Source organism: Tenrec ecaudatus, chromosome 4 (genome assembly GCF_050624435.1).
Source record: "Tenrec ecaudatus isolate mTenEca1 chromosome 4, mTenEca1.hap1, whole genome shotgun sequence".
NCBI lineage: Eukaryota > Metazoa > Chordata > Mammalia > Afrosoricida > Tenrecidae > Tenrec > Tenrec ecaudatus.
In genome coordinates this window covers 34,993,341-35,017,494 of record NC_134533.1, presented here as the reverse complement: position 1 = coordinate 35,017,494, position 24,154 = coordinate 34,993,341, and the positions used below count along the sequence as shown (strand labels likewise).

General features: G+C 45.7%; 1 protein-coding gene across 8 annotated transcripts in view; it reads left to right on the top strand.

The window, feature by feature from the left end:
* Positions 1–24,154, top strand: part of TRIM44 (tripartite motif containing 44) — a 159,874-nt gene that overhangs the window by 84,248 nt on the left and 51,472 nt on the right. For 4 of the 8 annotated variants that reach the window (XM_075545881.1, XM_075545884.1, XM_075545883.1 and 1 more), the window contains exon 4: positions 1,709–1,728. The exons of 1 other annotated variant lie outside the window; for it this stretch is intronic. In XM_075545881.1, coding sequence (XP_075401996.1) covers positions 1,709–1,728 — 20 coding nt within the window. 3 more of the 8 variants (XM_075545877.1, XM_075545882.1, XM_075545876.1) reach the window with 3 other exon arrangements.

The window sequence follows — 24,154 nt, the reverse complement described above, 5'->3', positions numbered from 1 at the left end:
TCTATTGAAAACCCTAAATGACTAAAGGGAAGGATGTCAAAGTTACTCTGTCAACAAAAGGGTGAGTGGGGTCCCCTGGAAAAGACTTGAGAGTCATTTGAAAAACCTCGTTTGGTTACAGAAGGAGGCTCAGAGGAAATTTGTGATCACAGACAAAGATTGAAAGAACAGTGCTTGTTGTTAGTTGACTTCTGGTCATTTCTGACCCTTGGTGACCCGATGACTAACAGAACAAAACACTGCCCGGTCCTGCACCGTCCTCACAATTGTACTTACGTTTGAGCCCATTGCTGCAGCCACTGTGTCCATCCATTTCATCTTCTTCAATGCCCTTTTCCAAGCGTAGTGTCCTTTTCGAGGGTCTGGGGTCTCTCCTGATAACATGTCAAAAGTACGTGAGACAAAGTCTTGCCATCCTTGCCTCCAAGGAGCTTTCCGGCTGTACTTCCTCTGAGACAGATTGGTTTGTCCTTTCACTACTCCATGGTGCTTTCTATATTCTTCCCAGCACCCAAATGCAGCAGTTCTTTGGTCTTCCTTATTCAACTTCACATGCATATGAAGTGACTGAAAATATCATGACTTGGGTCAGGTGAGCCTTAGTCTTCAAGGTGACAGGCTTCTTCTCCAACACTGGAAGAGATCCTGGGGGGCAGACTTTCCCTGTGCAGTGTGTCTTTTGATCCCTTGACTGCTGTTCCCATGAGCGTTGACTGTGGATCCCATCACAATGAAAGTTTCGACCACTTCAGTCTCTACTCAACTTATTACGATGTCACCTTGTGGTCCAGTTGTGAGAACTACCAGAGAAAATAAGCCTCACAAATTGGTTTAAGCCCACAAATGAGGGAGAAAAGCCATTGTTCAACTGAAGGACACCGTGGATTGTCAAAGTCTACAACCATCCTTTTACAATAGAGAAAACTGATCAAAACCTAAAACCAAACTCACTGTCATTGAGCCGAATCCAACTCAAGGATCGTATGAGGACCAAATTGAACTACTCATAGGGTTCCTTAGACTGTACATTGTTACAGGAGCACATACTTTCTCCTGTGGAGCAGCTGGTGGTTTTGAACTGCCAGCCTTGTGATTCCTAACCCAAGGATTAGCACACTGTTCCACTAGGGCCACTCAATAGTGATCAAGGCCCAGGTTACTTTATTAGCTTGACCAAGGCCAGACAGCTAATAAATAGAGAAGTTGGCCTAGAATCCCAGTTTCCTGAGGTCCAGTTCAGTGTCCTTTCCACCACTGTGTCCTATATATTAGAGTTTTTCTGTGCATCTTTGTAGGAAAAATGGCAGACCAAGGCGGAAAAGAGCCTTTGAAGGAAACAGCTTGACGCTTTTGGACCTGGTCAGCTTTTGCCTAAGACCTGCTGCTATTTTGGGCTCCCAGTTTGCTCAGAACTTCATAACGGTCAGCCATACAAATAAAAAGGCAAAGCTATTAGGCAGGCCTCCTAGGTCTGTGCTTTTACTTCAGTGCTTGCCAGGGCAAATTATCAGCTAATCTCTGCTGAGCAGGTTGGACATTGGATTATGTCAACACTTGTCTTAGCCCTTGGGCATCTACTGGTTTGTCTGTTAGAGTAAATGCACGGGCCTTGCTTTCAGGCTGGGAAAGGAGAGGGAAAATACTGAAATCTAAATCGGTCTCTAGCTGATCCCGATTTTAATGCTGTGTATTTCTGTTTGTTTTTCAGGGTGACGAGGAAGGACCCAGGTAAGAACACATTATTGCAGCTTGTCTGTTCTCAGAATTGAAGGAGACTGACATTTGTGGCCTTTTAATGCCCCGTGAAATATGGCCAACCAAGGAACAGCACAGAAAAGGGATCTTCGTAAGCCAGGGCTTTGAAGATCTTTTTCTGTCAGGCTCCCATCTCCCTCCCAATCTAAGTCATTTCCTGCCTGCATCCTTCAGATAAAGGTAGACTTTAAAGAATGTAATGGCAGTAACTCTGCTTTGTTCTTTGGCACATTCAGAATACCTGTGAAGAAGAGCCAGCACTACATGAATGGTAATTAGACTATCAGGTGGACTGACTAGATAAACTTTGGCTTTGTTCTTTCTTGATTGGAATTGGATTGCTTTTTTAATGAGCTCTGGATCCAGTATTCCTGATTTCTGACCTGAAACACTTTTGTGTCTGACCCGAGACACTGACAGTGACTCCTAGGTCAGAGGTGTACACAACTTTGATTAGCGGCAAAAAATGTGCCTTCGAGCTTCTGTATTGCCAGAGTTAGATGGAATGTCAAACTGCATTTCTTTATTGCCCAGCGTGCCAGGGGCCCTCTACCTCAATTTCCTTGCTTTTCCAACCCTTCTGCTCAGGCAGGGAGAACTGGCTTTCGGAAATGCTCCAACTGTTTCGCCAGCACAATTGAGAGACGTGCGCAAAGAAAAAGGCAATGTTTATACCGGTCCCAACTGTCTTTAGGAGAGCCCTGATTAAGGTAGTGGTTCTGTGTTGGGCTGCTAGCTGCAAGGTCAGCAGTTCAAAACCAGCAGCCCCTCTGAGAGAGAAGAATGGGGCTTTATACTCCCTTGGAGTCTCCGAAACCCACAGGGGCAGTTCTACATAGTGTCCAATAGTGTCACTCTGAGTCAGCATGGACTCTATGGCAGGGAGTGTGATTTTGTTTTTAGAAGCCTCTTTAAGGAGTTGAAACTCTATCCTGAAGGCAATGGGAAGCTGTTAAAGAACTTTAAACATGCATTAACCTGAGCAGATTTGCATTTTAGAAGTTTCCCATGCCTGCAGAGTGAAAAAATAAACTGGAGGTGGGTCAGCACGAGAGCCTGTGAGGTCAGTTGCACTAGGCTGGTGATGCTGAGGGCCTAGCTCACCATTGGCACAGACCTTAGGCAAAGCACAGCCATCAAATGATCTCCCCAGCACTCCACCTCTTCTCCTCTCAACTCGACCTCTAAAGCCAAAGCCAAACCCAGTTATGTCGATTTGATTCCAACTCACAGTGGCCCTTGTAGGCAGAATTGATCTGCCCCATAGGATTTCTTAGGCTGTAATCATTACAGGAGAAGACTGCCACGTCTTTCTCCCAAGGAGTGGCTGGTGGGTTCGAACTGCCAACCTTTCAGTTAGCAGCCAAGCCATGAATCATTGTACCACCAGAACTCCTTAAAACTAGTTCTAGTTCCTTAAAATTTAGGCCATTCAGAGCCTTGGGCCCCCTTCATTCCCAGGAAGTGAGTTCACATGAGACCATGACGTGAAGTGCATCCTGTAGCACTCTTTTCTGGTCTCTACAACCACATGCCAGAGTCACTTGATTAGAAAAACACAAGGACCTTATAAAGAGATTGACTCTCTTAAAGATACTGTTCCACGTGAGAGAGTGGCTTTAGCATTTAATTGCCAATACCTTTGTGTCATTGTGACAAGACATGGTGAAGCAGTTTCTTTATTAGCAGCCAGATGTCAAGTTGTTTCCTTTGAGCAAGGCTGCCCTGGATGTCAGCAGAGATGCTGTTGGCCGGGGATGGCATATAACCTTTTTTAGTATGAGGAGCACTTGAAGAGCATGTTCCAATTTGGCAGAAAGAGAGGAGTCTAGTTTTCTTTTCAACAATTAAATTCCTGTTTGCTGGTTCCATTCATTTTGTTTGTGTTGAACTACCATTTGGCTCAGTTGATTCTAATTAACACTTCAGGGCAGATTGCCTTTGATCTGAAATCTCTCTCACTTATGGTACACACTTTACCATCTCAACAAGCCAAACAGAATTTTGTTCTAAAGACTTCTGTATTGCTGACAGTGCTGAATGAGGGGTTGATGTGAAAGGGAGGGTTAGGGAGTATGGGTCTCTGCACAGGGGATGAAGGAGAGTAAAATCATCTGGAGACCGTGAATCAAAGAGTAACATGACCTAGAGCACCTTCATTCCAGTTCTTTTTGTCTTTTTACACTTGGGGCACCTTCCCCTGTCGGCACAGAAGGGAAGATTGGATGCCAACCTGTTTTCACAGTGGCAGCAAAGAAGGCAATTCCCACCCTCCTGAAACCGGTTTGCCTGCACTTGTTTTCCACTCTTTGTACCAGCTGGAATCTCCCTTCTTCCTTCCATCCAGTTTTGACACAACGTGGCCAAGTATTGTCTAGTCCCGCCTCACATTTGATTGTGCAGTTGTTCTCTTAAATTGCAGTGACTAAAAGCTACCATTTATTGAAAACGTACTGCCTACAAAGTGCCTTATATGTTCACACCCTCACCGAATCACCATGCAAACCTTATGATGTGGTCGTCATCCTGTTTGTCAAAACGAGGGACTCGATGCCCATAGAGATTACCTTGCCCTCGACCACACAGCTGTGAAGTGGCAGAGCTTGCTCACGGATATAGTCAGGCCTCAGGGTTTGTGACCTCACTCAGATTCTGGCCAGGAGCAGCACCCTCCTCTCTGTGACCGTGTCTGAAAGCCCAGGACACCCTCAGAGGAGCACACTCGGAGGTCTTGCTCCTCTAGCGTGGGTCGTCTCACTGGCTTTGACTTTGAATTTCTCTGGCCTCTGTTTTGTGTACACTGAGCCCGTCCTTATGAGGAGATATGTCTTCATTCCTCCACCGCCAAGCAATGTCCTCTGAGGGTCAGCAGCACCAGAGCCGCTTTGAGACTTGCTGGGAGGGGGGCAGCCAAGCCAACCTTCCTCTGACTGCACAGAGTAGCCGCCTCTTAGCTCTCCATGGGCAGTGCACACTGCACATCCATGACAGCCAGTCAGAGAGAGAGCAAGGATTCTTGGAGGGCATGCAGGGGGAAAAAGTCCTAATATGTAGAATAAGGCTATTAACCGCTCTGGAATTATCTTTTAAGAGGCTGCCTTTGAAGCCTAGAGTGATTTTTTTTTTTCCTAAGCAAAAAAGCAATTTACACTTTGGGCAGCAATTTTCTGTCTTCTCCATGCTATTATGGGAGATCTTGTGTTCACTCCATCACAGATTGGCTCCTTCTCTACTCCTTCCGGAGCCTGCTGAGAAGTATTAAATATTCGGAGGGTGGGAGGGCGTGCAGGGGTTGGTGGAGTGGCAGTGGGATCTGCTACCTTGAAAGTGGTTGTGCAGTGGGCGGGAGTCAGAGAGGGAAAGACCCTTAAACTCTTGTGCTCAAAGGAAAAAAAAACGAGATCAATATTAAATTTTTCTTTGCCGCTAAGGTTTTCTATGATTTTTTTTTTAAGTAATGGCTTTCTAATGGTAACAGCCAAACTTGGGACATTTGTTGAATTTTTTCATCTTCAAAGCTGGCTCTTATTCAAGCAAGAAGCTCCTGCTGGGATCAGTGTGGATCTGACCCGTGCTGATTCAGTCATCAGACAGGAAGCGTATTCTGAAGGAGTGAGAGCGGAAGAGGAGTCAGCAGTCTCAGCTTCTATTCTGGGCCCTGCCTGTGACTGATTATATGACCTTGAGCAAGTCGCTTACCCTCTTTGCACCCAATTTTTATTTCCCTGTAAATACTAGTCTCACTCCTCTCCAGTACGTGTAGCCACCACCACCAAATAATAGAATGGAAAAGGATCTGCCTGTGGATTCTGAAATTTGGTAGATTTGAAAAAACTCAGTTCCTATTCTTTAACAATCATCTGTGTGCCAGACAGTGTTTTACCTCCTTAAGGTAGTAACCATATGCTTTTGATAGGTGCCGGCCAGTCAGTTCTGACTCATAGCATCCCTGTGCACAATAGAATGAAACACTGGGAGCCCTGCACCAGCCTGACAATCAGGTTCATGTTCGAGCCCATTGTTGCAGCCACTGAACCAGCCCCTGGTGTCCAGGGTCTTCCTCTTCTTCTCTGCCCTTCTACTTTACTAAGCATGGTGCTCACGGACTTGGCATTTTTAGTTCATAGAGATAAGAGAGGAGTAAGTCAGTGATACACTTCGGGTTTCTTTTGTTTTCAGATTTCAAATCCATGGTTGAATTGGTGCACTATTTTCATTTCACGGAGCCTAGCTGGAAGCTAAGAGATCTGGTGACACAGTGGTTTAGCACTCAGCTGCTAAGTGAGAGGTTGCCAGTTCAAACCTACCAGCTGCTCTGTGGGAGAAACACATGACAATCTGCTTTGTAAAGATTTCAGCTGAGGAAGCCCCACAGAGCACATGTACTCTGTCCCACAGGGTTGCAAGGCATTGGGATCTACTCTAGGGCAGCTGGTTTTTCGTTTAGCTGGAAGCCCAAGCAAATGGCTCTGACACTTGGGAGGAGCAGTGCCGCCTACCCTGCACAGTGGGTCCCACCATCTATGCCAGACTTCATCGTGGAGTCCCTTACCTGCCATGCTTTCCCCGCCGATGTGGATTGCTTCTTTCCCACTTCTGACAGATGAAGGATGAAGCCAGGCTATGCACTGTGCTGCCAGTCTGTAACAAAAGCAAGCCTCCTTGCTAAGATTGTTGATTTTCAGATACTTGCCTGCAAGACTCACAACTTTATTTCATTTTGTGCATGTTGGTATATAACCAGAGAATACTCTCACAGCTGGAAAATTCAGCGAGGCGCCTCTGGCTTATTGCATCTGCCTGACACTGGGAGCAGCCCACTTCCTAGCATCCATCTGCCTGCCTTCTCTTACTTCTTAATGCGAAGAAAAAGGCCCAGCGGGAAGAGGGCCTGGATGTCACTTTGCATGCTGTGGTTCCACTCTAATCAACTTTGGTTTGCCATTCAGGACAGCAGTGATGATGCTTGGCAAGTTATCCTTGTTTGTATCTTAGACTTTCAAGATGCTCAGGATAGCATTTCCCACCAGGAGTTCTGCTCCCTAATCTTTCAGGCAGGAAAGCTGGCAGATAAATGTTTTTTTTATTATTAATTTGTTAGACAATTATTTTGCAGTACCAGGCCCTATGCTTGGTCTCAGGGACAGAAAACTGATTGGACCTTTGTCTCTGCATTGAAAGATCTGGAAGTCTGGGTTAAAAGAGAGAGATAATAAGCACTTATAATTTCATATTTAAGTACCATATCATTGGGACTTACTTTAAGCAAGAATTTCTTGACAAGCATGTGCTAGGGCAGCAAAACGAGGAAGACCCGCGACAAGATGGACCGACACCGTAGCTGCCGCAATAGGCGCTGGGCGGTACTTCGTTCTGTTGTGCCTCTCATTGCTATGAGCTGGAACCAATCCCATAACCCCTAACAGGTCAATAACATGCGCTAGAGAAGAATAAAAACCTTTACAGGTGGTATTTAATTCTCACAATGGTCTAGTACAGCAGTGTTCAACCTGTGGGTCGCGACCCCTTTGGGGGTCAAACGACCCATTCACTGGGGTCACCTGATTCATAACAGTAACAAAATGACAGTTATGAAGTAGCAACAAAAATAATTTTGTGGTTGGGGATCACCACCACACGAGGAACTGTATTAAAGGGTCGCAGCATTAGGAAGGTTGAGAACCACTGTCTAGTAAATGTCAACTACGTTACCTTCACTTCTCATGTGAGACAAGAACATGGACTCAAAGAGAGGATCTCCCTGCAAGAGACCACACAGCTGCAACGTGGCAAAGCCTGCATACAGACGCACGTCATCTGATTCCAGCATGTGGGCTCTTAATCACCACAGCATACTGACTTTATAATAAAGACAGCGGGTCTAGAGGAGGATGTAACTAACGCAGAATGGCAAATCAGACCTCAAGGGATGGTTCCCTGCTGTCCTCTCGTCTCCTCACTTGTGACGCGTAGTGACCCTACAGGGCAGAGTTAAACGGCTGCAGCTTTCGCGTGTCTCGTTCTCGAGGTGGACAGCCGACTAATGCACCGATGTCTCCCCACCGGAGTTAGGCTGTAGATGAGTTTCTGAAAGGCTCGTCAAAGCGCCAGGTGAAAGTGAAGGAATGTCTCACTCAGCCTGAGTTAGATCCGGTCCTGAGGAGCCTGGCTAGAACCTTACTGTTTTGCTCTCACCTGACCTTTAGACCAGAATTAAGCATGATAGGTGTTAGAGAGTCACAAAATTTCCATTTTCTGTTTTAAGAACAGTTAAATATGGTCTCCTTGGTTCTGTTCCTCCTTCTTAGGGGGGTCCTGCTGGCCTCTTGCATCATCTTGCTTGCTCATAGGGAGGCAGGCAAGAGGTCAGTAATTCTGTGTTCCCCACAGCCTCTAATCTAAGGGGTCCTTCATGTCCTTGGTAAGCTCTGTCTGACCTAACTGCATTCCCTCTTTATCTAGAGACCCACAGCAGGCGCCTGGAACCTATGTGGAAAGCCCAAGCTGGTGGGCTGTTATTTTTTCGCTTTTGCCATTTAAAAAATTTTTAAGGTGGCACAAAGTTTGTAGTCATTGAGTATGTATTTTCTTTAGCGCTGCAAGGAGCTAACTTGGAGCTTTAAGAGAAGCCACCACAGGTCCTAATGGTGCCCTGAGTGGTGAGGGTCCATGTCAAGGACCAGTTGTCATGGGCCTATAACCTGTATAGACTCAGAACCTGGACACAAGAGGACCTGGGTTCAAAAAAGAAATATTTTCTTATTCACAACAATCAGGGGCCTTGGGGAAGAATATCATTTTCCTATACAGCTGCCTCATCCCCCACCCCCAACTCATTATCACCCCTACAACTTATTCCTTGGGGTTGCAGTTTAGTTGTAAAGTTGGCAGGGGGATGTGTTTGAGACATGTACTTGGTGAGTACATGTCTCCTTACCCTCTGGTTCCATCAACTCTATTTAAAGGAAAGTGAGATTGAGCCTGAGAAAAACAGCACGGAAGGGAGGAGCTGACAGCTCAGCCGTGAGGAAGGAAGAGAAGTGATTCTCATCTATCTGCTCCTGGATGCTGCTCAGCTCCAGACGATGCTCCCGAGGAGTGTGCCATTGTACCCACCCGCAGAGACTCTCTCTGACAAAGTCCAGTCAAAATGATCCCAGCTACCAACTCTGCCCTTACTCCCAGGGTTCAGGGCTAACACCTGTGTAGCAGTAATAGTCAGACCTGCCCCTGTGTTGAACATGGAGTGTGAACTATGGGGGAATCCTATTACCTTCTCATTCCACCACCTGTGGGAAGCCCCTCATAAACCTTAAAACGATTCTTTGTGATATAAGTTTCCTAACCCTGCCCCCCTCCTTTATGTATATGAGAAAATTCAGGCCCAGAGAGATTAAGTGACTAAACTGTGGTTACACAGTGGCTCAACCAGGATTAGAACTCAGATCAGGCCTAAGATAGCTCTGCTAGAACCAGTCTGGGATACTGTCTTTGTCAGGAGATGTAAGACTGGAATATTCCAATGGGAGTAAGAGAAGCTGGTGGATGAGATTGTAATAAGCCAGCCGGGATTTGGCATTTCTATCAAAAAACATTTCCATTTCCTTTGTTGAATGCCAACAAGCAGTTTGTCTGCGAAGGAAGTGGAGGTGGGTCTTGCAGGAAAGTGCCTGAGGTGGAGGAGCAGGAACTTTTCTCCCCAGCCAGGTAAACAGGAGCTGACTTTCCCTGGCTTTTGTGGAGCCAGCAACTGCCATCGCCTGTGCTGAAAGAGCCACTGTTCACCCAGTGGCAGGTGCAGGCCAGTTGTTGTCATGGCAACGGCAGGAGAGGCAAAGCGGTTAATTCCAGAACTGATAATTAACTGGGGGGGGGGGGGCGGCTAGGTTGGGGGCGGGGAGTAGGGGAGCGAAATGGGGAATAATTGTTACAGGAGGGAAAACTTAGCAATTAGTGACAAGCTGCATTGATGAACAGGCCACGCACAGATGTTACTGCCCAGCACGCCCCCAGCACTCGGTGCTCATCCCCTGGGGTTGGGAACTTACGATAAACCGAAATCAAGAGTTGAGACCCGGAACCCAACTGAGTCTCCCTGAGGAACCACATGAGCAAAGAGGAATGTTGCACAGGCTGTGGGAAGCAAAATAGGGGGCCGGGGTGAATGGCTCCCCTTCGATGATACCGCCCAGCCAGAAGCAATCCCCAAACGCTGTCTGTGCTCTGCTGCCGGCAGAACTCGTGCAGGGGATAAAGCAAGACCACGAAGCGTGCCTGCTGTGGAGTGTCCGTATCCGTGGATAGAAGCAGAGGATGTTGCTCATCAGCAGAAAACAAAAGAACTTAGAGAGGTGACAGGAGCCTGGTGGCAAAGTGGTTGCATGTGGGGTTGCTAACCACGCCAGCCGCTCCCTGGGAGAAAGATGATTCCTTCTACTCTTGGGAAGAGTTGCCGTCTTGGAAGCTCTATGGGCAGATCTACCCTGCTCTATAAGGTCCCTCTGAGCTGGCATTGACTCAGTGGCAAGAGGGAGTTTGAGAGGTGAGAGAGCCCTGGAGGTGCAGTGCGTAAGCACTGGGCTGCTAACAGGTTTGTAGTTCAAAGCCACCCATGTGGCTACAGGAGCAAGATGTGGCCATCTGCTACCAGAAAGATTACAGTTTGGGGAGCCCTGTGTGGCCTTGCTGTGTCTGTGTCACTCTGAGTTAGAAATGGGCCTTTTTTTTTTCTTTCCAGAAATGATGAACTTGTGTAAGTATCTAAGTGTTGTGGCCCTTAGTCTGCCGAGCCCTCAGAGATGTAGTAATCCAGGGAAGGCATTATTATGGCTCACATTTCTGACTTAGAGATGTTCAGCTCCTGCTCGAAGTCACAGGCCAAGTACATCAATATATTGAATCCTGTTATCCTATTGATTGGTATTTGTGCCGTAGAATCTCTATTAAAATGACATCAGCCTTGTTGTGTTGTTAGCTGCTGTCGCATTCCTTCTGTCTCACAGCGAGCCTGTGTGCGACAGAAGGAATCTCTGCCAGGTCCTGTTCCGGCTGCACCATTGTCTTATTTTTTTAGCTCATTGTTAGAGCCACTATGTTAGTCGTCTTGTTCTTTTTACTGCCCCTCTCCTTTACCTAACATGCTTTCCTTCTCTAGGAGCTGGTCTGGCCTAGCAACATGTCTAAAGTAGGTGAGACAAAGTCTCACCATCTTCACTTCTAAGGAGCAGTCTGGCTGCACTTCCTGGATGCAGATTTGTTTCTTCTTTTGGTGGCCCAGGGTACTTTGAAGACTCTTAGCCGCACCGTAATTTAAACTCATCCCTTCTTCTTCGGTCTCCTTATTCACCGTCTAACTTCACATGCATATGCGGCGATGGAAAATACCGTGGCTTGGATCAGGCATTCCTTATTCCTCAAAGTAACCTTCCTCCTTTTCAACTCTCTAGCGAGGTCTTGTGCAGCAGATCTACCCAATGCAGTGTGTCGTTTGATCTCCCGATGACCGTTCCTGTGAGCATTGATTATGGATCCAAGCAAGATAAACTCCTTGACGTCAGTCCGTTCTCTGATTATCATGATGCTGCCTGTTAGTACAGTTGTCAGGATGTTTGTTTTCTTTACATTGAATTGTAATGCATACCAAGGGCAGCAACCCTTGATCTTCACCAGCAAGTGCTTCAAGTCCTCCTCACTTTCAACAAGGGGCTTGGGCCTCTGTGCCAATCCACGTCCTTGAGGGTGTTCCTCTCCTTCTCTGCCCCTCGACTTTGCCAACCACCACATCCTTCTCCAAGAACTGATCTCTCCTGATCACATGTCCAAAGCATGTAAAAATTGCAATCCTTGCCTCTAAGGAGCCCTCGGGCTTGTCTTTTGGCAGTCCAAGGTAAAGTACCTCACCAAAAAGTACAAATGAATAATACTACAGAATGCCCTCCCGCCGCTCTGAGGTCTGTCAGGCTCACAATGCCAGATTTGCCTCCGAAACCCAGTCGTGATCAGTAAGTCATCATGAGTCATGGTCCTGCTTGTAGCTCAGCTTGGATCAAGTCTTAGAAGAACAGAGGACCTGGGGACCTTACGTAATGCAGAGACTATCCCTCCTTTAATGGTCTGTTTTAACCAAACTTCAGTGATATATGTATTTTTCTTGGGAAAAATGCCATAGTGTTTATAATAAGATTTTCCTGTATGTCAGAGGGTATGTGTATGTGTGTGTATGATATTTAAATCTTTCATGACCTAATTTTCTGCTTTTAACATCTTTTTGATACTATCAGTAAAAGTCATACTGAATCAAAGGCTGCCTTTGAAATTTTGTTATGAAATACAGGTTTTGATGCATATTACGTGGGCCACATGCGCACCTCTGGATTCTGGATCTAGGATGATTTGTGACACCTGTACCTAAGCTGATGTGGGTCATACTTGTTATTTCGGACTTAGCGATGTAGGTAAAATTATGTGGGACACACATAACCCTCTGGATGCTACGCTGCCTTCTAGTTACCCCGACATACAATGTAGGGCACCTAAAAATATGGTGTTGGAGTGAACTTGATATCACAGAGAAAGGCAGCACCAGGGACAGGGAAATCTACTTGTCACCCACTGAAAGGCAAGAATAGAAAAGTTTTGCCAAATCACACCTCCAGGATGCATCGTGTCTGACAGTAATCTCCCCAAGCCAGAATTGGAGGTATGCATCCTGTTTTAAAAAGTTATTTTAATGCCAGGTCCCCTCCTAACAGCCAAGACCCAGAAACCCCAGAAGAGGAAAATGTCCGTGGGTGCTGAACATCCTACAGGCCGAGGAAGGGTCCCGACGGTGTGTCTAAGTGGGAGGGAGACTCACCCATTCGGCAGTGCTTCCTTTGCTCCTGGCAGGGTCTTCCGTGCCAGATGGATAGATGTGAGCAGAACTTTCCAAGCCTTGGCCTTGAAAGAACTTATTTTCTAAAATCCCACGTAGGGATGGAAGAATGTTGATGGTATGTAATGTAAAAGCACCTATCAAAGAGACCCACTGGCCCTTCTAATAACTATTACAGAAAGTGCAACTCTGGCTGGTAAGAAACTACGCAGAAGATGGACTAAGGGGTGGTTGGTACTCACTACTTAAAACTATGCGCTTCTCCTTGATTTTTCAGAGATTTGACAAACTAGTAAATTGATGTTACCTTTGTAAATGAAACAATTAATATCAACATTTGGGAGCTGGACTGACACAATAATTATACTGGAAAAATGCAATTTTGCCTGCATAAAAGAGATGGGCTTATTTCAAGGAGATCTCATTAATGTGCTGTTCATCAACAAAGCAAAATGTAACCTTTTTCTTATTAGATTAGTGCAGGGTCATGATGCAAAAGACTGCTTGAATAATTCTCAGTCTTCTGTTCAAAGAAAATAAATTAAGCACTGTCTAGAAGTCTAGATATGGAAATTGAAATCACTGGCGATAGAAAAGCAATGTGGCCACCCATTTTGAAATTTCCATGAGCCGCCTGTCAAATCTGTAACTTTCTCTCCTTTATTCATTTACTTAGCAAGTGGTATCAAATGTCTTCCCTGTGCCAGGCTGCCCTACATATTGGAATGCAGAGCTAGGTACCATCCTGGTTTTCCTGGTGCTTACCATAAAGTCCACAATTTCTTCTCTGTCCTTCAGGGACATGCATCCGCTCTCTGACTGCCCAGTCTTTGCAAACTTAAATCACCGTGCAACCTACTAAGCAGATAGACGAGTGATGAATGGGAGCCGCCGGCAGGTGAGGTCTAATGCCAGCTATCGGAGCTTACTGAGTTGCTTTTCTGTGCTATGTGCTCAGAAAGGCTCCTTGTGTTACTTGCCTCTTGGAGTTGCACAAGTACCATAGTGCAACAAAGGCTTGGGACAGCCCTGTGTTCATGAGCCTTGCTTTCTTTTGCTTAATCCAGCATAACCATACTTGCTGATTCTGTTACCCCCTGACACATCAATTATCTTAGAAACTGCGTTCTTCAAAGTACATGCTGAGGACCACTACGCATGCCCACCAGATGTTGGGACTGGTCCAGGGGAAGGGTGTAAGGAATGTAAGACACATGGTAAGAGCCCATCTCTCCTTCACTTGACATTTTCTTCCTATCGTAATTTGCTTAAAACTGACACTTCTGAACCCTTTACCTACTGTTGACGTAATTAATTTCCAATACAACTGGAAACCAGTGTAGTTATCTGGAGGGCAGACAATGAAGCTGAACGCAGTCCACGGAAAAGAAATCCAGGGAGATTTTAACAAATTGATTGCATATCATTGTATGCCAAGCAATCGAGCACATTGCATCGTAGAGTGTAGCTCCTCAAATATTGGTTAAAGTAATGAGTGAGTCAATCATTCAGTGACAAGGCACATTACTATATGCAAAACACTGCACCATGATGGCACTTTTCTGGCCTTAAATGTCAGGGTTAACTTTTGTCCCGTGACAGGATTTCTCACATTTGATAGTTTCACATACTTAGGTTGGGAGGGGCCAAGAAAATAATGTATATATAAGTATTCTGCAAACTCTTTATCTAGTGCATCTAAGGAAAAGTTACATTATTCGGACACTAAGGCTCACAGATGTGATTACCATTCTACATGTCAGCCATTTCTCTGATACGTGTAGGCTATCATGCCAAATGGACTGTATACCAGAATTATAGAATTCAGACTTAAGACCATGAGATGATAAATGCACTAGGCCCAGATGTCAGGCTTTTAAAAGGACCTTTCTGTCCCTCAGTCTTCTCTCAGTCAGCCTTTTTCTGTTTTAAGATTCAAGTGAGATATGTAGGTGATAGCTTTGTTGTTGTCAGATGCCATCCTAGTGACTGTATTTGAAGTACAACAAAATGCTCCCAGGGCCCCATCCATGTTCACAGTTGTTCCCATGTATGAATCCATTGTTGCAGCCACCATGCCAATCCACCTAATTGAGCTTCTTTGTCACTCTCTACCAAATATCCTATCTTATTCTGGAATCGGTCCCTCCTGATAATGTGCCCAAAGGATGTGAGACAACTTTCATCATCCTCACGTCTAGGAAGCATTCCAGCTGACCCTCCTCATCACAGGTTGGGCGTCCTCCTGACAGTCTGTGGCGTGTTTCATGTCCTTCAGCACTCCACAGACATCGGTTCTTTTGTTCGCCTCTTTCACCGGCCGGCGTCCCGTGCCTATGAGGCAATCTGTGAATGGCAGTGCATAAGAACTGAAGGGAAGCTACAGGTGATTCAAATGAAGGCACCCTAGGGGGGGGGGCACTGTGGCTCAGGCATTGGATTGCTAATTGCAAAGATTCCCCAGCTGCTCCACAGGAGAAAGGCGAGGCTGTCGGCTCCCAAAGAGATCGCAGGCTCAGGAACCTTATGTACAGTTGCTATGAGTCCGAATCTACCCAACGGCAGTGGATTTATTTGCGTTGAAAGTATAGAACCCTAAACTAGTGAAATTGGAGGGATGATATAAAATTGAGTTGTTTTATAGTGCCATTTGCTAAGATATAATTGTATTTACCACCTGAGATTTAAACACGAGTCATTCAGACAAACATTTACTACAAATAACAAAGGCAACAAGAAAATCAACTTGATCCATCATCTTTAAAATTTACAGTGCATTCATAAGCATTTCTTTAGTCTTAACAGTCCACAGCGTGGTTTTAGATATCTCCATATTCAGTTTGACAAGGACTGCCAGAAGAAGAAGCAAGTCAATTAGGGATGAAGCAGAACCGAAATGTTCCATAGGGGCAAGGACAGTGACCAGGTGGGACCAGTTCTTAGACAAGGACAGCATGCTCAGGAAAGGGGCAGCAAAAAGAGGAGGGCCCACAGTCAGGTGGACTAACAAGCTGACTGCAACAAGGGCCTCAGATGACGAGTGTGAGACGGGACAGGGACGGCAATGTTCCGGCTTGTTCTACTTAGGATCTCTGAGTTGCCACAGATGCAGTGGCTCCTCATAACAACAGCATATTGTGGGTGAGGGAACTAGAAAGGGGTCAGTGACTTGTCCGAGATTGCTCAGCTAGGAGAGGCAAGAGTCAGGAGTTCAACTACGGCCTTTTCACTCTGCATCCCATGCCTCCTTGCTACTTTTGTTTCAAATGGAATTCTTGTTTTCACTCTCTCCTCAACATTTTTCCTGTCTCTACCTTCTCCTCAGTAACTGACATCATCTTGTCTCAGGGCAGCAACCTAGGGATTATACTTAACATCTCTGTTTTCTTCACCTCCAGTATCTAATTAATCATCAAATCCTTTTAGACTTGCCCTCAGGTCTACATCAGAGACACTCTGGTGGCACTCTGAGGCAAACATTGAACTGTTAATGCAAGGTTGGCAGTTCAAACCCAACAGCTGCTCCAAGGAAGAAAGATGGGGAGACCATATGGATCTACAGCCTCTGAAACTCTGTGCAGGGTCTCTCTGAGTCAGAATTACTTGATGGCAACGGGTCTAGGTTTTTTGTTTTTATATATCAAACCCAAGGCGACCACACCACCTCCACCCAGCATCTTGTCCAAGAATGCTCCTTCATTCCTCCTTGTTGCCACATCTCTCTTTCTCCTCCTCTCCTTCACTCCATTCTTTGGGGAGAAGGCAGAGTGATCATTTAGAATACAAAGAAGAGGGCCTGATGCCAAGGGCTTAAGTGGAGAGCAACAGCTTTGAGAATGATGAGGGCAAAGAATGTACGGATGTGCTTTACACAATTGATGTATGTGTGGATTGTGATAAGAGTTGTATGAGCCCTTAATAAAATGTTTTTTAAAAACAGAATACAGAGACGATTGTGTGGAGTATTCTATTCAAGTGAGTCATTATAAGTCTGGTATTTCCCTCAGGTTAGCCTGAGGGAATGTGACTCCTGCTTATCTCTTCATCCTCACACCCGTCCTCACCCCATTGTTCACTTCAGCCAAACGGCTCTCTTACTCTTCAACATTCATGGAGTTCCTGCCTGCCTTGGCCTTTGTCCATGTGTTCTCTTTGGCCCAGAATGCTTTCCCAGATCTTCCATGGCCCATTTTCTTCATTTTATCTAGGCTGCCGATGAAATGTTAATCTTTTAGACCTTAATCCCTTCCCTGCTTTCAGCTTGTTTGTTTGTCTTGTATATGTTTGTCCCTACATGAACACGTGTTTTGCATTTGTTAACTGAATGTCTGCTTTCTTCACGTCTGTGGTACAGTGATTAGTCTGATCTGGCTCTTCTAGACATCATCTTCGTAACTACCACCAACGGTTGGGTGGAACCATGCACACTGGCACTTCTCCTTGTTTCTGGATGGTTCTGGGGAAGGGGAAGGGGAAGAAGATGCTGATAGGATTATATGATTTTGTTATCAATGTTAATTTTGATTGTAAAAACTTGGAAATATAACAAGGGGATTGATCTGTTTTGACATCCTGCTGGGTATAAAATGAGCCATCTCCAAAGCAGGAAGGGGTATCTTACTACCTTTGAGAAGAGCCAGGAGCGTATGTCAAGAGTCCTGCACATTGAGCTTTCTTAATGCAGGGACAGAAAGCGGTGATACCAGAGGAGCAGCAGATGAATGGCAGAGGAGCCACAGCAGCAGAGAGCCAGAGCCAGAGCACAAGCCAGACTGATGGGTTCCCCAAGCCACAGAGTGAGTCAAGCTGGGCACCTTCTTGCAGTAGCCTAGTTTGCAGAGTAGGGGGCCCTTTGGCACTTAACTGGAGAAGCTAGGTTTGCTGACTCATGGAGCTAGAGATGAGTACCTTCAGGCTGAGGATTATGGTAGAGTAGTAGGCCACTTGGGCATTTATTAAAAGAGCTTTTCAATATTGCCTGAGCCACCGCAGAAACCAGAGAACTATGTGACTGAGAAGCCAAGGACCAGAGAGAAAGTGTCCCTGCGGGCACCGTTGAGAAGAGGCTGTCCTGGTTGGAAGAATTGGGTTTGGGGCATTATTAATCCTAAATTGTAATCTATTAACTTTTCTAATGAAGCACATAGTCCTGAGGATTGTCTGTGAGTTCTGTGTGGCCATTGCAATGGATTACTGACAGGAGAGAATGCCGCAGAAGGAGCCAGTTGGTGTCGGAATCAGCAAGGAAGAAAAGAGGTTGGAGCCTGTCTGACTTCTGCCTCACAGGGATCAGCCTTTGGCTGATGCTGACCTTGCTCCTCTCCGTTCTCCGTGTGAAGTTGGAGGAAGTCAGCCCACAGTACCTCCCTGCCTTTTTGCAACCACTTCAAAAGAGGAAGGGAAAGCATCATCAGGATAAAACTTTGCTCTTTCCACCACTGCATTTTCATCACCTAGAGCCTAACAGGTGCTCCAGTTGACTTTGAGTGACTCCATAGCTATGCACACTCCCATTTGCTCAGTTGCTAAGAGAGCTGTTGTTTGCACTGGGGAAACTCTAGGTTCACTTGAGTACACTCTCAATGTGGAAGCTTTGTTTGTCATTCTGTTTTGGGTGTCCACAAAAATGGAGGTAGGAAGATAAAATTTTAGGGGGTTAAATGAGAAAGTGTATGAGCCCTCTGAAAAGAGTAAGGTGTTAGGTATGGAAAAGAAAGCTATTTGAGTCTCAGACCCTGTATTCTCATGGCTCATGGCTGGTGCCGGAGGGAACTGTATAGAAATCCATTTCTTGTAGTACTCTCTGATGCGCTGAAACTTTACGGTGGTATTCCTCCTCAAACCCTAGGCCAAAGAATAACTTGCTTAAGCCACATGATTTCTGAATGACTATGAGAAATGGTCTTATGTATCATACTTTTGTTCTAAGAACCAGTAATATTAAAATAGTTAGGTAAGGGGCAGTTTACTTAGGCAGGACTACCACAATGATAGGGAAAATGTCACTTGATTATTCTAAAGACAGGCTTGTTCTGGTTCCCAGAATATGCCAGATTGCATTTAAATGAATGAGTAGCACTGTTTGTCATTACTCAAACCAGACCTACCCTGATGCATTTGGAATGAGAAAGCCTCTTCCCATGTAATTGCCAAATTGATTTCAAGGAACGGGCCCTCCAGTCTTGAGCATTGTGTCCCCTAGATGGGCAGGATCCTTCTCAGACATTCGTGGTGTGGTTATTGAGTCAGTCGGTCAGTGCCCAATGGATTCTGACTCTTTGTGACCCCACATGTGCATGGAGGCATCTTATCGTCTGTCTTCTACCCCAAACCTTTCAGCTGCGGTCCTCCTGGTCCCAATCCCCTGCTTTTCCTAAAAAATCATTTTGTCTAACCTCTGCCCAGTGTAGTTAGTCACTCAGACCCAATCTCTTCTAGTTGCTGTAGCACAGAGCAATGGAATCCTCATCAAATAAGTGAAATCTAATAGTGAGCGTGCTGGTATTTCTTGAGAGATGATTTGTTCCAAGGAGAGAAAGAACTGGAACACTGCTAGCCCTGCACGTGCTGCTGCCTCGGTTCCAGTTGGCAGGAGGGGACCGCATGGTGGCTGAGACGGATGGCAGCACCAAGAAGAGTTTCAGGACATGGAACAGTGACTCCTGGAAAGGGAGGCTAAAAGAATCCTGCCGCTGCCTTCATGTTGCTCCTTTCTGCAGCACTTCGCCTAACAAAGGTTGACTCCATGTCAAAAGAATAAATGGGGTGGTCGTGGTAGAAATAATTGGCTCTTGAGATAGTAATAATAATAATCAGTAAAATTATAGATTGAACCCACTTACCAAATACTTACTAAGTTCCTAACAAGCCTTAGTCACTTTAGACATGCATGCTAGCCTGGGACTTGGAGCTTTGTGCTAGTGGCAATTTGCGTAAAAGAGAGGCATGCGAATACAAGGGGATTTAAAGAAGTTGGTGGGAAAGTGGAATTAAAAGGTAATGAAATTTTTTCCACAACATTTTTGAAGCTCCCTCACATTACCTTGCTTACAGAGAGGTTATCATAAGAATCATGTGATAAGTAAGGAGAACAGGACATAGTCTTAACTTGCTTCCAGTCCTCTTGGAAACGTCACTCAGGCTCAGTATAGCAGCGATGACCATGTCCACGCTGTGCCTTCAGCAGCAGCTCCCCTTGCCCGCCCACTCCAGCGCTGCTCTTACGGAGACTAAGCTCTCTGTCTCTCGTTACCCCGGTACAACTCCACCCGTTCCTTCAAAATCCAACCTACTTGTGTCTTCTTCCGTGAATCCCTTTTGACCCGGTCTTTGTAGTGCCTGGTAGGGCTGAACCACTTTCTTCTCAGTCTGTCATCATGCCTGTGTCGGATGACACCAGCAATCTGTGAGCTTCTGAATGGCAGCTGCGCTTTTGCTTTTCCTTTGTCTTCATAACATGTTGCTGGCCTGTCGTATTTGCGGATACATACATGTACGATATTCCCCCAAACTTAGAGAATGACTGCCTCATGAAGATCATCTTGACCATAAGAACTAACACTCATTGCAGGCTTACTCTGTGCCAGCCACTATTCTGAGAGTGCTAGGTGACCTTTTCCATTTAATCCCCACAATACCTCCAAAGGGGTAGATACTATTATCACCCCCGTTCTCCAGATGAGGGAGTGAAATACGGGAAAGCAAAATACCTTTCTGAAGGCCACACGTGGAGAAAACGACAGAGCCCGTGTGTGGAGCAAAGCATCTACCTGCAGAGTTTGTGGTCTTGCCTGCCTCTCTGTGCTGCCTCCTGACTTCATCAGTGTAGGCTTGAAGTGGAACGAGTAAATAAAAGTTCTGCCATGCATGTCTGCCCCAAAGATGGCTTTCCGTCTAGCCAGTCAAGGCTGACAGCTCGGCTCTTTGTTTAAAGCAGACGCGCCTGCCCTGAGCACTCTGCATAAGCCTTCAGAGACGAGAAGGCTGCTGCAGGGAGAACCTGGGGGAGAAACTGCCATCAGGACTGTGGCAGAAGAGCCCCTGGAGAGATGTGGGCAGTGCCCTTCTCCCTGGCCTTGCCAAGAGGCAGCTTGCTGGAAGAGGTTCTTTCTTGGTGCCTTGGACATGATGAGATTGGGCAACAGCTGCCCATGTGACTCAGGGGCAGTACAGCCTACAGTTTGGGAGTGCAGGGTGTGAAATAAACAGCTATTTTGTGCAGACTGCTAGTTTTGCCACTGAAGCCTGGCCGGTTCCTCTTCCTTTAAAACTATTTTTCTACTCAGCCATTCTCGTCCTCTCTGGCTGACATCTGAGCAGAAGGAAGGTGATTGTCTTCATCTTCAAAATTCATCATCTCTGCCCTATCTAAACATTGCTTTAAAGTTCAGCCATCGCCTCTGGAACTGTGAGCCATGGCGAACAGCCCCCAAGTCAGACTTCTGAGAACTGGAAGAAAGAAGGATGACTTCTTGCCACAAGGGGGACACCAGCCACCATCAATCAGTGATGGAGTTCTTGCTGAATCTTATCCAGGTGCCTAGACTTGTGATAGGATGGAAGCGGTGCCCGCAAGTTGCTTCTAACCAAGGACGAGTGATAGAGTCAAAAATTCTGCAAATCATCAGATAATACATAATACAGAAGTTTTGGTTTTTTTTTCCAAACTCAGATATTGTCAGAGTTCTCAGAATCAATGTGGTGCCCTGGTTAGAGAGTATGATCTTTAGAGGTTCTGGATTTGACTTTTTCAGCTTTCCTTCCTACTAGAACACTTCATTGCGCTCATGTGAAACTTGTACCTTCATTAAGAGGCAGTTGTCTGAACAGAACAAGGGAATGCTACATGGGTTAAAATCAGGAAAGATATCATCTGCACACCAGGTTATATCCTTTCACCATACTTACTCAATCTGTATGCTGAGCAAATAATCAGAGAAGCTAGATTATATGAAGAAGAATGTGGTATCAGGATTGGAGGAAGGCTTATTAAACAGATATACAGATGAGACAACCTTGTTTGCTGAGAGTGAGGAGAACTGGAAGCCGTTATGGAGAAGATCAAGGATAACAGCCTTCAGTATTGGTCACAACTCAATGTTGTGATAAATGGAGAAAAGATTGAAGTTGTCAAGTACCTTATTTTGCTTGGATCCACAATCATTGTTCATGGAAGCAGCAGTCAGGAGACCCAACAAGAAGTTGCATTGGGTAAATTTGCTGTGCAAGACCTCTCTTAGATTTTGTATAATTGTACGTGATCTAATTGAACTATGGATTGCTATATAATTCATTAAAAATAGACCTCTGCTAGAGTGTTGAAAGCAGAGAGCTTACTTTGAGTACTAAGGTGCACCTGACCCAAGCCATGTGTGTTAGACCAGCTTGATAAATGCAGGGATGTTCATATATGTATATATATGTGTATATATATATATATATATATATATGATAGAGCCTTATAACAAAGAGCAGTTGTATATTGAGAAAACATTCCAGCCTAGTCCAGATCAATTCCTTAAGTCCAATATTATCCCGTAAGGCTGATATTAATCCATAGATCTCTCTTCAAACTCATGCAGCCCCATGCAATGATGCCAAGTGCAGGAAGATCACAGGCCAGTGGGTGTAAGTCTTGGGGATCCAGTGGTGGTGGAAGCATCTCAGCACTGGTGCGGTTCTCCACATGGCTCCTCCAGCTCTCCAAGTGTGGCTCCTCAACAGGAAGGTGAAGCAGAGGAAGAGAGAGGGTCTTGCAGGGATCAGCAAGTCTCCATGTGGCTTGTCAATAGGAAAATGAAGACAGAAGTTCCCAGAATTCTCATGGGAACACCACGCCCACAAGGAGGCATCCTCAGGCTGTGGCCTGATTGACAGGCTAGAATCCACCCCCACACCTATTTATCAAGTTGATGTGAAATTTTGTGACTACCACACCATGGTATTTTTCATCATCTCATATGCATGTGAAAGTTGGACATCGAGTGAGGAAGACTGAAGAAAAACAGACACATTTGAATTGAGGTGCTAACGAAGAATACTTTTAGTAGTTCCAGGGACTTCTACATGAACAGACAAATCCGTCTTGTGAGCAGTACAGCCAGACTGCTTCTGAAAGAGGCAAGGCTTCGTCTCATGTACTTTGGACATGTTGTCAGAAGAAACCAATCCCCAGAGAAGGGCCTCATGCTTGGTAAAGTGGAGGGACAGTGAAAGAGAGGCAGACCCTCGATGAGATGGACGGACACAGTGGCTGCACCAGTGGGCTCAGGCACAGGAACAATTGTGAGACTGGCACAGGAACGGGCCGTGTTTTGCTCTGTTGTGCATAAGGTCGCTATGGGTCAGGGCCAACTCAGTGGTACCTAACACCACCACCAATCTACTAGCTGTGTAGTGTTAGGTCTACTCTGTATAGTCTGTGGACCTTGATTTTCCCATCTTTATAATGAGGTGAGTAATTTTAAATAAGGATCAAGTGAGATGACCCGTTCAGCAAAAATACCTATCGAGTGGCTGCCTTCATGAGAGTCCCTGTTCTGAGCCCTTCAGGCATACAAATGGCCCTTAGGTCTCCTTGGCTTACAACCAAGAAGGTGTGTTTCGCTCACATACTGCATGCTCACTTGGATTAGCGGTAACACTGCTCCAGTCTCCTCCATGCTAAGACCAAGGATAGAAAAGCATCCTTTATGAGGAACCTGCTGGCAGGAGTAGAAAAAAGGACAAATCCTGCAGCCACTCCAGCAGCCCAGTGAGGATGATCCCAGATACGGAGAGAAGTCCTGCAGGGCCACTGGCTCAGAAAACTGTTGTGATTCAGATGTAAGATCTTGGCATTCTGAACTTGGACAAGAATCAGGACATGGAGAGGATTCACAGAGTGTTCTGAGGAATGAGGGAGAAGGCTAGCCCTAAATTCAGAGTGCTGGCTCCCCGGCCTGGGTCTGCCTCGACTCCAGTCACTGCCATCTCTGGGCTTCCATTGGAACCTCTGTAAAACGAGGACCCTCGTTTGCTACGGACTCTGATGGTTCTTTCAGCTCTGTGCCTCCGTGGCTTTTTGACTTGAAGGTCTCTAATCGGGGCAAGTACAGATGGGAAGTGGTGCTATTCGGACGAAAGATTATGTGAGAAGAAAAGATGTCAGTACCAACTGCTGTTTTGCATTGCTCTTAGCCGACTGGGCTGTGTACCTTCCCTCCTTCCTTCTTTTCATAGCCCTCCCGTTCACGTTGGCTCTGCTGTGGATCGAAAAAAGGATATCGAGTGTATGCTTCATCTTCAAAGTACAGGCCTTGGGGACACAGAGCCTCACGGTCATGTGACTCATGTAGCCACATGCATAATTTTTTCCAATGTCTTTTGTTATCCTGGCATCTTGATATACTTCGTGCATATTTCACATAATGATAATGTCTTCATAAATACCTAAAAATATGTTTGAGGAGAAACTCATGCTTTCTCCTATCCCCATATTTCCACAGAACCAGAAACCTCTACCAACTCTCCTCCTTCTCACAAGCA